Raw genomic sequence first — 14,480 nt, 5'->3', positions numbered from 1 at the left:
TGGCACCTACACTTTTGTCACTGAAATAGGCATACAAACCAGTTCAGAAAATAAAAGTCTTTTTGGTTTTGCAGTTCTCAGGGGCTTGCACTGTGTGCACTTCAACACCATCATTTCTTGCACTTTGAGAACGCAGCCCCTGTTAGTCAGTCCTCTTTTCCATCTGAATTGGGAAAGCAGCTCAAAGAACTGGCAGCTCAATCATCTCAGCAATATAACACCATGTGATATGTTTGTCCTCAATGCCATACGTGCCTGACTTGCATGAGTGCAAGGGAAGCTCTGAATTTAATTTAAAAAATAAGGTTTCTACTTCATGTGGCATAAAAAGGTGGAAACAACTGAACCATGAACAATAGTGCAAGATTTATTATTATTGTTTTATATCATGAATCTAGGTTCCATCCCTTTTAATGCTTGATTTTGAAATAGTGGCTCTTTCTGAAGCCAGAGCATATGTTGAGCTGCTTTTGAGAATGCTCTACTGCTGCCTGGCTAAGTTATGGCCCTCAGGTATAATGGGCTGCAGCCAGGGTCTCGGGCTTCCTTGAAAAGCTTTTTAAAAGGACTATTCCATGCTGCCTTTAAGCTATTTATATTTACTATTAAACTTGTATCACCAATGGCTCTATTCATGGTTGCCCCGCTCTTTGTGTACTCCAGTACCGTCAATGTAAATGTCCTTATATAATTAAGTCAGTATTTGTAGAACACAGAGTGCCGTTCCCATAAAAAACCCTAGGAAAGGAAAATCACATCTTTCTTACGGGTGTGGAAGTACAAACTCTAGTTAAGCAGACCGCTGAAAAAAATCCAAACTACTATCTGATCAGAAGTTATTAGGAAAGGTAGTATCATTTTTAAAGCTAAGTATTGTCTTTTTCCTTGCCTTGCACACCCCCGACAGTATTCAAAGTATTTCACAAAATATAACAAAGATCTTTATTTCCACTTCACAGACTGAGAAATGGAATCATAGACCCCGTGAATGATTTATTAAAATCCAGAGGGAATTAGTAAGAGTTGGATTAAAAAAACCAAACAGTGCTGCAATGAAGCTATCTTTTGATCTCAAAGGAAAACCATGAACCCAGCATGTGCTTCACAACCTGTACACTAGATGTGAGAACTGTGATGCAGGATATGGATACAGTGTGTTTCATTCTGCTTTTCTCATAAATTACTGTGTTTATGTGCATACTTGCTGCCTTAGGGCTCAGTCCCTATCCTGCCAGGCTCAGGTCTGGACTGAAATTTCCAAACCCGTGGGCTATGGTGCAGCACACTTCGTCCTGCAGCATGGCTTGAGGCCGTCTTCATGGCTGATGCGGCAGGACAGCTCTGTGAGGAGTTGAGTGCTGCAATTACAGATCCCTGTCAGGAATCTGACCTGATGATGCAGAAGGAAAGTAAGAAATCCTGCATTTGCTCTCTGCAGTCCTCCACCCCATACAGGGCTGTAGCAGAGCACGGGGGGGATGGTACTTGGAAGGATCTGAACCATGTGAATAACTGACGGGGGGGGGGGGGGGGGCGGTGGTAAATAGAGTGACCTGATGTAATGCCTGGTCCCTCCATACCCGCTGCCTGCTAGGCTCTCTGGGTGCGGGAGGCAAGTCAGCCACACCGGACGGACAAGTCCTTCGCTGGTGTCCGGGGACCGCAGGCAGTGACCTGCCGGGACAGCCGCTAACACCGCTTGATGCCGCACACGCGGCAGCTCCAGCCAAGCCGGGCCCGCGTCCCACCACAGGCACCCCGCCACCCGCTCCGCCAGTAAACCGGACCCGGGGGAGCAGCTCTGCGGCGGCAGCGTGACCGGGCTCGGCCTCTTCACCGGCGGCTATCGCCTACCGCGGGGAGGGGCCCTGCCCCCGCCAGCACGGCTCCCGAGGGCTCCCACCTCGCCCTGGGCTGGAGCCGGGGGGGCTGTGTGGGGGGCGTGTGTGTGTGTGCGTGACTGCGGGCGAGGCCGTGCCGAGCCGTGCCTGGCAGCGCCGGGCGGGCCAGCGGTGCCGAGCGCGGTGAGGGGCGGGGCGGCTGTGGCAGGGCTCGGCGTGGTACAGTGCTGCCTGCCTCCTGGGCGGGGGAGGGAGCCCGGCGCGACCCGGGAGCGCTGCGAGCGCCTGGCACGGACTAAAGTTATCCCGGAATAAGGCTGCACGCATGTGCGTCACCCCGGATGTGAACATGCCGGCCCGGCTCCCCGCTAGCTCGCTCCGCCCGGTTCTAGCGGACGGGCTAAGCCGAGCCGTGCCGAGCCGAGCCGTGCCGAGCCGTGTCGGCGGCCGTACAGCCCGCTAGGGGCTGGGGGGAGGCAGGGCCGCCCGGGCGCCCTCGAGGGCCAAGGTGCGACAGCCCCGTCCCGGCGGGGGGCCCGGCCCCCCGGGCGGGGGCGGGGCGGGGGCAGGGGCAGGTGCGCCGCCCGGGCGGGGCCGGGCCGGGCCGAGCGGCGGGCGGGACCCCCGGCGCAGCCCGCCCCGGGCGCCCCCGCGGTGCCGCCGCCGCCGCCTCCCCCCCCACCCCGGCCCCCCTCGGCGCCCCTTCCCGCCGCTGGCCCGGCGGGGCTCGGCCCGGGGGGGCTGGGCAGCGCGGGGGCCGAGCCCCCGGCCCGCCGCCGGCACCCCCCGGCCCGCCCCGCCGTCCCGCGGCCGGGGCCCGGGCGCGATGGATTTTCGGGGGAAGAAGTACGAGCGCGGCAGTAACTGGTCGGACCCTGAGGTGGTGGAGCTGCTGCAGCTCTGGGCCGACGAGTCGGTGCAGATGGAGCTGGAGAGCTGCTTGCGAAACCAGCACGTCTTCAACCGCATCGCCGAGGTGCTGCGGGAGAAGGGCATCCACCGGACGGGCGACCAGTGCCGCGAGAAGATCAAGAAGATGAAGCTGGAATACCGGCGGATCAAGGACAACAGCAAGGCCCCGCGGGGTGGCCGGACGTGGAAGTTCTATGAGGTGATGGACCGGGTGCTGACCAGCCGGCCTGCCCTGGCCTACAGCTCCCTGAGCGGCAGCATGATGGCTCAGCAGGTGCTGCAGGGCAGCATGGTGGAGAGCTACCATCACCAGTTCGCCTCCTCGGCCCTGCCCTTTGGACACTCCCAGCACCCTGAACTGATGGAAATCAAATGTGAGGAGGTGAACTCTGATGAACACTGCTTGACCCCAGAGCCCCCACCATCCATGTCTTACCAGCAGGGCTCCCCTGAAGAACATGAGATGGAGAGAGCCTTCTTGGAGAGGGCCCAGAACGACTCTCCCATCTCCAGGGTGGAGATTCCCATTGAAACCAGTGTTTCACCTTCAGGTAGGGATAGCCTTTTACATTCCAGCATAAGGTTTCTGCCTGGTTTCCCAGAAAGAGAGATTATATCTGGTGCAGAGATAGACACCTGGTTTTCGCACTGACGTTTGGATCCTTATTTTTCCACGTCCCAAAAAGCTTTAAAGTAGAAGGCTGGTATCTGCATTCATAGTCTTGGTCATTCCCGAAATGTATCATGCTGCAGGTAAATCTAAAATTACTGCGCTAGGCTAAATGTTGTGTATGAAATCCAAAGGGCTGGCATGTCTGCCATAAGCTGGGCTAGGCATTTGTGCTAGATTTCTGCATATAATGCTGACAGTACTTACCTTATTGAAAAGAAAAATGCATGCTTTTTGGTATCATTTGAACATCACCAGGGCTGTCTGCAGTCCTCATGCTGAATTGTATCAGGAGACCCTCTTCTGCCATGGCTACACTATAAACCTGCAGGTGAAACTTCCCTTGCGTTCTTTTAAAATATTTTCTGGATCTAATCTTTTAGGACACTCAACAATGAAGAATACTTGGGAATAATCATTGGTTGGCTTTCTAAGCTATTCATTAGGACTTGGAAGGAAGATAGTTTTGAAAGTCACTGGCAGAAACAGCTTATTGATTTACAGGTGATGAGGCTCCTACGCTGAAAGTGCAGTGGGCTGTTGCTTGGCTGCCACGAAGGGTGCAGTCTGGAAATCGGGGGGATTTCACACCAGTCTAGGACAGGTCGATGGATGAGCACAGCATGATTGGAAAGAAGAGAGATGATATCCAGTGTGAGGTTAATGTCCGAGATCAGGAAGAAATGCTATGTATGTCCTCTTCACCATGGTGGTTGCTTAGCCCAGTGGATGGAACTGATGATCATTAAGGTTACTTCAGAGGCCAAGTACGGAGCTTGGGCTGGGGCTGGCAGCGTAATGGGGTGCCCAATGTGTGAAGTTAAAAACAAACTTCAAACGAACTCGCATACTTCCAAGATGTACCTGACAGATTTTACTTTGGTTTTCTTGTAAAACCCTGCAGTAGGTCAAAGGGTGTTTACTAGGAAGGGCAGGGGAAGGCAGCAAAGCATGTCCACACCACTTTACTTGCTGCTTGTTTAATTTTTCTTCCTTGTTGTTACATATTCACAGGTTTCAGTGAGCCCAACATGGCAAACTCATCACGGATCCAGAATGTGGTTCCCCGGCCTGGCTTCTCTGCCTTGCATCGGCTGAGAAAAAAGCGGAAAGGCCAACGCATGAAGGACCCACTTGATGATCTCTTGCTGAAGACCCTGACGTCTCAGCGGGCCATGGAAGAGCGCTTTTTGCAGATGGAAGAACGCCGATTTCAGCGAGATTTGGATGTGGAGGAGCGTCGGATGCAACTGGAGCAGCGCCGGTTTGAACTGGAGCGGGAGCATGAGTTTCGCATGTTCAATGTCTTTGCTCAGATGCTCAGCATCCTGAAGCAGAACCATAGCGGCTCCTCCTCCTCCTCCGTTGCAATGCCTCGGGGCTTGGACTTTACCCAGGCACTGTCTGAAATTGCAGGAATGGGAGGAGGAGGGGGCGACCTGCAAGAGATGAGGGCTCGGCCCCTTACCGAGAGGCGGGTTGACATGCATGGCTTCTGTAACCCCAGTGACTTCCAGAGAAGCCCCTACCTCTCTGCTCGTGGCAACATTGCCAACATTTTTCGTGGCTCCAATGAGGAAGGGTACAAAGCTTACCATGCTGACAAGTATGATGAAGACAAGAACCCCAATGTGAGTGAGAGCCTCAAAGTCTTTTCCTGGCTTTCTTGCTAGGAAAAAAACTTTCTCAGAGGTTTGCTGACAGATATGCTAAAAGTGGGGTGGTTTTTTTTGATCTCACTAGTACATGGCATGTCAAGCTGTTTGTTTGAGGAAGAGAAATAAAAAGTAGCTTTGCAGATTTCTATATATCAGAGATGAATGTCATGTTCAGCTCAGGTTTGCACAGTCTGATTTCCCTATTGGGGAAATAGTAGCAGTAGTAGACCTTGAAAGATGTAAGAAATCTTCAGGAACAGGAGCTCCTGTTCCTCCTTTGCACCTCATCTCCTCTTGCCCACTGAAGACCATCTCTGATTATCTGATTATACCTGCTTATTGCAGGTGATGGGTGCAGGAGATAAAACAACTAAGTAGTAGACTTTTTTTTTTTTTAATTACTTTTAACTAACACTCAGCACTTTTTCTGCCTGTTTACGCTTGGCTGCTCAGTTGTAAGTAGCTCATCATACCCCCCTTGTGGCACAAAGGCTGTGTGTTAATACTTCATGGCAAGTTATTACTGAGTAACAAGCATAGTGAATATAAATAATGATTTAAATGTGGATTACTTTTAAATAAATCCTGCATTCAGATACTGAACTACTTGAAACTTTTAAAATGTTTTATTATTAGCCCTGATTTTAGTCACACTGTGTTGGGAGGTGAAAACTAGATTTTTAAGATAGAAAAACCCAACAAAGGTTTTGATACAAGGTGCAGTATGAGGCACAAACTGCCTCTTCTACCAGCTGTTGTCTATGTAGGAGGTAGCTTTTTAAACAAATGCCTAAAAGTGGACTTGTACTTTCATAAATTCATAAATCTACAGTTGCTTAGATTTCCTTTCGCATTTTTGAAAAGTTATTTACCCACCCTCTTCCAATAATGAAAATGTGCTAGTAGATTTGAACTCCGCAAGATCTAATGTAGTGCTAAATAAGCACTGCCAAACCTAAACCTGGAACTGAGAGGAAAGTTCAGTGTTTTAACCACTTTTCATGACTACATGTTTATGTGGTTTCTGAGTAAATCAGTGGAGTGGACTGGTAATGACTGATAAACAAATGCTTTTAGATAAAGAAATGTATCCAAAACCTTCTTTAAAATTGCTGCAGAAGGGTAAACCTTAGTTTTCTCAGAACTGTTTTAGGGTTTCTTTTGTAGTTAGATACATACCAGTGAGTGAATTCAAGATTAAGTTAAACACATTCTGTAAAGAAGTATAAACCGTTAGTACATATTCATTTGCAGACAGTTCATTGACTAAGAAGCTGAGTGCCTGGGATATATATATATGTAAATGCACACACACAAATACATGTCTCAAGTTATATATGGTGAAGTTTATGTGAACTCTGTTTTGATTTTTCCTTGGTAAGCTTTTTGGAGGCAATTTAGTGAAGTGATAGCTAAGGTGATATATACACATGTTTTTTCCATCTACAAACAATAAAATATTTCTATTTCTAGGGTATAATAAACTTTGGCACCAGTGAGAATAAGCTCTGCTTTGACCTGATGTCTAAGCGGGTAAGTTCTGTTCCAAAAAAGAAATACTGAATTTGCTATGTAGTTCCTCCTTAGTGCTTGCACTTTCCTAGAGTTATTGCTGTTGCTCAGGTTTCTTTGGTAAAGTTTTTTGTCGTGAATTTTTTGTTTGTTGGAAGTCACTTTTGTATCCAGCTATTTGTACATTTATTTGTGTTATTTTTCCAGGAGGATAGGAACAAGGGTGTTTTTCCGTTCTTCTTCATGATGGGTTTCCCTTTGGGAATGTACTTGGCTCAGAAAACTAAATGAAAATAAGATGCATTTTATTTTCTCCCACTGACAGTAGTTGATTTAATACAGAGGTTTTGAAAATAGTTTTGAATTCTATTTAATTTCTAGGATCTTCACATCTGTCCATTATAATGTCACACAATTTGGACACTCAGTTCTGAACTGTGTGAGGGTGGCAGCAGTGAACGGTAGCAGCTCTTGAAATATCTCAAAGTCAGATGAGTGAGCTGCTACCTGCTCACTTTGTTCAGTTGCACCAGGGAGAGGCATGAAACACATGGTACAACTCAAAAAGTAGAAAAAGTCAAAAGAAAACAACAGAACCACGCTGTAGAGGAATGTTTCTTGATTTCCCTGAAAATCGCTGCCTGGGTGCAGCACGTGAGGCGGGTAGGTGGCAGTGTCTCCTACCTGAAGTCTGTGGGGAGGGAAGGTGGCTCAGAGTTGGACAGTCGGCCTCTGCGGTTTGAAGTTCACGGTTGCTCCCGTTCCACCAATTCGCACCCTCAAAATGTTCCTTGTTTTATTTCTGCCCGCCACTCCACTGACTCGGGGGGACGCTACCCCACCACTCCGCCTTCCAGCTAAAAGAACAGGTAAGGCAGAGCTGCTGCCTGCACGAAAAAGGTGCCTTCTAGGCTGTGTAGGTGGTACCTTCCTTCCTTTGCTGTCCTTTCCCCTTAAAACTAACACCAAGCCTGCAGTAAGTAGTGCAGAGGGAGATGGTAGTCAGCTGCATCTTAATTACCCTTATTATGAAAATGAGTTAAGACTTGGTCAGCTATAGTGAGCCATTGTGCTTGTGGAAAGACGCTGAACAAAGATATTGTTGTCAGCTTCCCAGTCATCGCAGCCTGGAGTTACAGTATGGATTCACTGAATGAAGCACGGCTGGGACTGTAGGCAAATAATTTGTTGTTATTTGGGACAATAAATACTTACTGTTTCCACTTAATAAAGTAATGTATCAGATTTCTGTCTTCAACTTTTGACCCTTAATTAGAGAATATTTTGTGGCGTGAGATCTTGGATGGTCTTCCTTTCAGTTGGCCCATCTGGTTTCCTTAGCCCTTAATGCATTACCTTTAAGGGTTCTCCTCTTTATTATTGCATAGTCATTTTTGGCCAAGTCTGCTGATATGTTTTATGTTGCGTTCTCTAGATAAGTTTAGGAGAGAGATCTAAGAAGGCACAGTTCTGTGCTACATAGGCTTCAAGAACATCTACAGATGAATAAAGGAACTTTAATCCCATAATATCAGGTTGTAATTCTGCATGGGATAAGGACAGTGTCTTTAAACTCCAGAGCTTGGCACTAGTTATTAAAACACCAATACAGAATGTTGTGGGTTTGTTATTATGTGAGAAACTTTCACACTGCATGTTGAATTTCCCTCCTCCCTTGCACTATCACCTACTTGTCATGTCCACCCACCCTCACCTTTTCTAATATTAACTCATACATTTGGTTGCCATTAAATATTTGGAAGGTATATTGTACATAATATTTGTTTATTTTCTTTTTGTTTATGTAAAATGTCCTCTTCTCTCTGCCCGTATCACCACCGTGTTTTCCCTTGCAACTTCATAGAACTGGATTATGTGAAACCCTGATATTTACAACCTTGAAAATATTTACATAAAAGCAGTGTGCATACTTTATCTAAATATAAACATTAAAAAGGGCTCTGCAGTTCAGGTGAATCAGTCTTTGAGATCAGAATGAACTGCTAACAAGGAACAAAGTACCTGCCCTGGGGAAGAATTATCAAGAAGATAATTTAAATTTTCTCCTGTCTTTTGAAACCTCCCTTTACACTTTAAAATTTACCAAAACTTATCAGAATTATAGATCTGAAGGAGCTGCAGTAACTTGGAACAGAGACATAAACAAAAGCTAGAATTCATTTTAAAAAATAATATATCGAAAATTTATTAAAGAAAATACATACCTAACTGTGATTCAAAAACCTTTCTGTCTCTTTCTGACAGTCTAGACCTGAGCTTTCACAACTGGGACTTACTTCCCTGCAGGCATCTTGGTTATGGGCATCGTGTGTATTGCCCATTCTGCGTCCTTTGTGTAGATTTCTGTGCAGCAAAGTTTTGGCTGCAATAACTTAGCAGAGGCCTCTACTTCACATAACCTGAAGTTATCACTGATCAGTTTGCTGGTCCTTGCTTCTCCAAGCTGCGTTAATTTTCATGGTCAGTGGCTTTCTCAATCCAGTTTTACAACTGTTGGAGTCACGCGCGCGTGTGTATGTGTGTGTCTATGCAGGTATGTGTCTGTACATGGATCCCATTTATCTCCATGTTTCTGATATCAGTGATTGTGCTTTTAATGGTTCTCCTCATTGCTCCCAGCTGACACAGACTGATATGAATCTGATGGAGCCTCCACTGCTTCAGTATCCTGACTGGAAAGGACATATGTTGTAAGTCATCTCTTTTCTGTAACACTTCTCTTTTTGACTACTTGTCTGATAAGCAGAATGGATGAATATAAACCGCTTCTGCTACACTCGCTAGTTAAAATTTTTCTCGGTTGTTTAATCATCTTTTTCTTTGCAAAACTGTAAATTAGCTGCCCTACCAGTTCATCCAGTTAAAAATCCTTTTATGTAAGAGAAGATGCAAATTTTCTAAAGCAAACAGTTTTAAAAGCAGTGTATACATTAACAAATTAGGTAACTCCAAACAGTTCTTTGAAACATAGTGAGCACGTGGGGACTTTAATCTTCTCTTCTGTGCCTTGATTAAAGCTCATCAGAAATGTATGCACTGTTATAGACATTATCTGTGACACCTTTGCCGTGTGTAAAAGTCATGTCTGTGGCATGGCCCTGAGCTCTTCTGTTTTCTAGCTATTTTCACCAAACTTTGCTGTGCCCTGGCTTTATTTTCCTGAGATGTGGACTTGGGGAAGACCAGCCTCTTGGAGAATAAGCTGAACCAATATTTGCTTTTGTGTCTTTCTCAGTTTACGGGAGGAAGTGGCTCGATTTTTGACCTATTACTGCAAGGCCCCTGCACCTCTTAAGGCAGAAAATGTGGGTAACCCACTTTCCATTGGTGTCTGTTCTAATGTATTGCCATTTGTTATTAAACAGTTTCGTCGTCTTTTAATTAAACAAATGATTTGGTAAGATGACAGCCTTTTATCATGTAAATGAGATTGATTCGTAGCCATTTCAGTAGCTTATGATGCATACTTCAGCCAAAACACTTCGGGTCTGCTGTATATTTGCCTCATGTTTTACTTTTGTGGGCCAATTCCTCATGCCAGCGCTCTCAGTGGAGCTTTATGTTTTCATGTGCTTATTCAGCTCTGGGACCTACTGTGCCTGTATCCCTCAGCCTTGATAAAGAGTTCCCATTGTTTCAGTCGAGTTTAATTTCGTCCTGTTCTGCTGTTTTACACCTCAGGACAAAAATCTGTAATTGAGCCAAGAGTAGTTTTAGCCTGTAAAACCAGACCTTTTCAAACTTTGCAGCAGTGTTGTAAGGAAGGCATCGAGACCCACGTCTCTGCAGGACTTGCTGACTTGGGAGACTTGCAGGCTGGGAGATCCAGGACTCCTGCCTCTGCTGAGTGCGGAAGGCAGCAGGAGCTGATGCAGCCATCGCTTTTCTGGCTGCAATAATTCAGCAGAAGCCCATATTTCACGTGAAGTGAAGCTACCACTGATCAGTTTGCTGATCACTGCTTCTCCAAGGCAGCATGTTCTGCCTCATACTTGGATTGAAGCTCATGGGACTTGTGAGCACTTGTCTTCTAGAAGCAGGAGTCAAACCTGCTCCTGTACGAGATAGTGGTTTCCACTTTTGTACAAATTTGGCAGGAGGTCAGAGCTGCTGTTACCACAAAGAGACAATAACACATATTAGCTTTGCTTTTCTAGCCATTCAGAACAGGTCCCCAATTTTTTCCCTACTTCAAGCCTACTCTTTTTCTAAATTGCTTATTAGAATCAAGAACAGCACCGGGACAAAGTGTTTCTGAAGCAAAGAATAGGATTAAAGTTATTTCTGGTAGAAGTGGGATTTCAGCAGGAACATTCTGGGAAAAACATCCATGTTAGAGTATTGCGGAGAAAATATATTTCAGTTATATGGTCAGAAATTATTATTTTATAGTGTTGTCTTTCTATGGACAGATTTATCACTAACCTCTTTCTTTCTTCTGTAGGTGATTGTTTTAAATGGTTGTGGCTCTTTATTTTCTGCATTAGCTACAGTCCTTTGTGATCCAGGGGGTAAGTGGATGGTTGAGAGATGTTTTTAATGTTTATTTTTGCTGGGAAATAATGTGTTACTCTGTTTAAATATTGTTTGTTGGAAATGAAGTAGTGGAATTGGCATTGGCCTACTGCAAATTTCTTGCTCCCTGCAAGACTGTGCTGTGAAATTTGTCATCTCTGTGGTCTGCAGATGTCACACACTCACACTTGGTATCTTGCCCTGTCTGCCTTCACTGTTTTTGTGGTGCCCTGTTTTAGTTGTTAGACTAAATGTGGGCTGTACTCATGTTTACCTGAGTTCTTGCAGAATATTAAAGAATTAATGTGAAAATAAAGTAGAGGAAAAGGCAGTAACATTACAGTGCTTCCAGAGGGCACAGCTGTAAAAAAGCTTTCATGTTTAGCTGAAGTAGATTAGAAGAGAGAGAAGGACTGTGACCTGTTGGTAACCAGGTTTTTTCCCTTGGTTCCAGAAGCTGTTCTGATTGCTACTCCCTTTTACGGTGGTATCACCCAGAGTGTCTTCCTCTATGGGAATGTCAAGCTGGTGTATGCCTATTTAGACAGTAAGGTAAGACCTGAGGGAAGGGACTACCAACCTCTGTAGTTAAAAAATAATTGATACTGGAAGGTGCCAAGCTTGGGGAACCTCTGAAAGCAGTCCTCAGAGCCAAGGGTAGGCTGCAGCCCGTGGACATTTCCCCAATTTATTGCTGGGAAACTGGGCACATAATTTGCAAGAAAGTTGTTCGAGACCATAAATCTAGATTCCAGTCTTGTCCTTTTCTTGTATCTTACTCCTAATAATGGCTCTTGAGAGGGGAAAAAATGGCCATTTTGAGCCTTGGAGACAGTACTGTCTTACTAAAGATGGTCCCAGGGGTGGAAGAGCAGATGGAGATCTTGCTTTTTTTTTTTTTAGTTATTCGAGGATAATCAATTCTCTGTGTGTGGCCAGTCTATGATGAACATTTCTTTGATTTTATTTATTTATTTATTCTCTCTGTAGTATAAAAGGATAAAAAGATGGATGCTAAGTTATTATTGTTGGGGTTTTACTTTCTTTTGGGGAACATTCATCAGGGGATTGGCTCAAGGCATACTCTATTGAAATAACTTGGCCTTTTTTACCTTTGTGTTGTCTTTCAGATTACTGGAACAAGCACTCGGCCTTTTCAGCTTACAGTGGAAAAACTGGAAAAGGCCTTGCAGGATGCCCGGGCAGAGGTGAGTGCAGCTGAACTTCATATTACTGGTTAAGTCTACAATAGGTTTGAGACACCAGGTCCTTTAGTGGCCTAAAGATCAAAATATTTTCAAAACCTAGCACCTGGCTTTCCGGTTGTCCTTGCAGACCACCTGAGAATAGGCTGCTTGCAAACTCAGGGGCAGTCTTAGGGGGAATCCCCTGGTGTTGTGCTTGTCCAATTTTGGTCACAGCAGAAAGGATAAACCAGGAGTACCAGACCATTTGCAAGGCACTGGAACTCATTTATATCACCCCAAAAAAATGTACTTGGGCATGCACTAAAACGGATTACCCAGGGTTTCTCCTTCAGGAAGGCCAGCTGAGTTACCCCAAAACTGGCAGCTTTACACAGTAGTGCAGATGAATCCACTAAGACCATGGAGAGTTTTTGCAGGAGGGAGAGAGGTGCAAATCTAGAGGACAAATGCAGATGAGTATCACCTTTCTGAAGAGTTAGTTTGTAAGGTTTGACATTGTCCTAAGCCCTGTATATGTTTAGCTGCATCTTTAGATCATTACCAGCCCTGACATCTCCATCCAAGTGTGCTATAAAAGAGAACAGTTTGCATCCAAATAGCTCAAATCCCTGTTTTTCCTGCCTCATTCATAGGCAATCTTCAGTAATTTGTTACTTCTCCATTACTGATGCAGCTCAGATAAAGTTCTCTTCCATGCTGAGAACATGTGAAAGCATCTTTCTCATTAATTGGTTGATCAGATGGCAACAGTTGTGGCAGTCTCCCTCTTTTCAAAATCATAGATTCATTCTATAATCTTTTCCTCAGTTCACTTTGCAAGTGATGTAATTGTTAAAAAAAACCACCTTAATTTGAGGCTAAAAGTTTCCTCATACAAATCTAACCTTAGAGGTGAAAAGTCACGGTGGAAGCTTAAAGGGAATTGTGTCACACTTACTGCTGAAGTACAGGGACTGAAAATACACTTAATACTGCATTATTTGTGTTCTGCAGGGTGTCACTGTAAGGGCCTTAATTCTTCTGAATCCCCAAAATCCTCTCGGGGACATCTACTCCTTGACAGAGCTACGGGATTACCTGGAATTTGCTAAAAGGTATGTCAGTTTGGAAGGCTTGGGCATCCTGAGTCGGATATGGCTTCCAGCATTGGGTGGACTACTCACTGTCCCTGACTTTATCTGTGAATATCTTTGAAGTCAGGAAAACAGTCTATTCTTCACACGCAGCAGTGGGCTTAAGAGAGGAGAGGGGAGTGCCGGGGGCAAGGGAACATGGACCATGTAGTCATCTGGAGTGGCAAAGCAACTTGAATCAAGGAATGCAAGTTTTATTTGTTGGTGGTCATAGCAAACACTGTGGTGCTGTGCTTCTCTGGTAGGAAGCTGAATTCCTTTCCTCTCAGTTTCTCTGTATCTGCAAAGGTGAAGAAATATATGAATATGGGTTCCCAGCTTCATCATGGATCATGGATACTCTCAGAGATTCAGAATCCATGAGATTCTGAGTGGATGATGATACAACTTATTCTAGAGGAGTAGTACATACAGGAGTTAATTTTCACTAGTGCATTGGAAATGACTGAATTTTTATCTTGTTAGCGAGTTTTTGCACGCCTGAATTTATCTCAGCTTCTAAACCAGAAGCATCCTTCTTTCGTAACCTCCATTTTGTCCTTTTGCAGACATGAATTGCATGTGATAGTAGATGAGATCTACATGCTGTCAGTTTTTGATGAATCAGCCACGTTTCACAGTGTCCTAGGCATGGACAGGTAAAATCAGCTCCTACTTCCCTGGCCATCTTCCAGTGACAGTTCAACATGATGCCTTGCTGAGAACTTGTGACTGGAAGTTAAGTCATGAGCTAGCAAATTCTGAATCTGCCTTACACTGATTTCTTTTTTTCTTTTTTTTTTTGTAATTTCTTAATGGCAAATGCATTTTGTCAAGTGCAATCTAGCAAGTAAAAAGTGGTAGTTAGTTTCCTGTTGTGGTATGCTTTTCAATGTGTGCTTCAGTACTTGCTTGTGACAGTCCCCAAAATTGGAAAGAAATGTTTCATTTGTTGAGAGTGAGGCTTTTCTTCCTATCTAAAGATTGTTACCTCTTTCCCACATTTCTGTTGATGCCTGTAAAGACTTTCT

The 14,480-nt window shown here is 45.0% G+C and overlaps 2 protein-coding genes across 8 annotated transcripts in view; both read left to right on the top strand.

The window, feature by feature from the left end:
* The window catches only part of EXT2 (exostosin glycosyltransferase 2), a 176,710-nt gene that overhangs the window by 64,853 nt on the left and 97,377 nt on the right, over positions 1 to 14,480 (top strand). The window lies entirely within an intron of this gene.
* Positions 1 to 14,480, top strand: part of LOC104635345 (1-aminocyclopropane-1-carboxylate synthase-like protein 1) — a 28,398-nt gene that overhangs the window by 10,797 nt on the left and 3,121 nt on the right. For 3 of the 7 annotated variants that reach the window (XM_075754696.1, XM_075754695.1, XM_075754692.1), the window contains exons 2-10: positions 4,438 to 5,054; positions 6,555 to 6,614; positions 9,234 to 9,304; positions 9,850 to 9,919; positions 11,059 to 11,125; positions 11,584 to 11,681; positions 12,260 to 12,337; positions 13,331 to 13,431; positions 14,019 to 14,108. In XM_075754696.1, the coding sequence (XP_075610811.1) occupies positions 4,455 to 5,054; positions 6,555 to 6,614; positions 9,234 to 9,304; positions 9,850 to 9,919; positions 11,059 to 11,125; positions 11,584 to 11,681; positions 12,260 to 12,337; positions 13,331 to 13,431; positions 14,019 to 14,108 (1,235 nt within the window). In that variant the 5' untranslated portion in view covers positions 4,438 to 4,454. Of the gene's footprint in view, positions 1 to 1,284; positions 1,410 to 2,042; positions 3,305 to 3,367; positions 3,507 to 4,437; positions 5,055 to 6,554; positions 6,615 to 9,233; positions 9,305 to 9,849; positions 9,920 to 11,058; positions 11,126 to 11,583; positions 11,682 to 12,259; positions 12,338 to 13,330; positions 13,432 to 14,018; positions 14,109 to 14,480 lie in introns of those variants that run through there. The other 4 variants (XM_075754693.1, XM_075754691.1, XM_010302104.2 and 1 more) reach the window with 4 other exon arrangements.

Source organism: Balearica regulorum, chromosome 5 (assembly GCF_011004875.1).
Source record: "Balearica regulorum gibbericeps isolate bBalReg1 chromosome 5, bBalReg1.pri, whole genome shotgun sequence".
Lineage (NCBI taxonomy): Eukaryota > Metazoa > Chordata > Aves > Gruiformes > Gruidae > Balearica > Balearica regulorum.
Note: the sequence above shows the minus strand (reverse complement) of the source record. Positions and strands in the feature narration are given on the sequence as shown.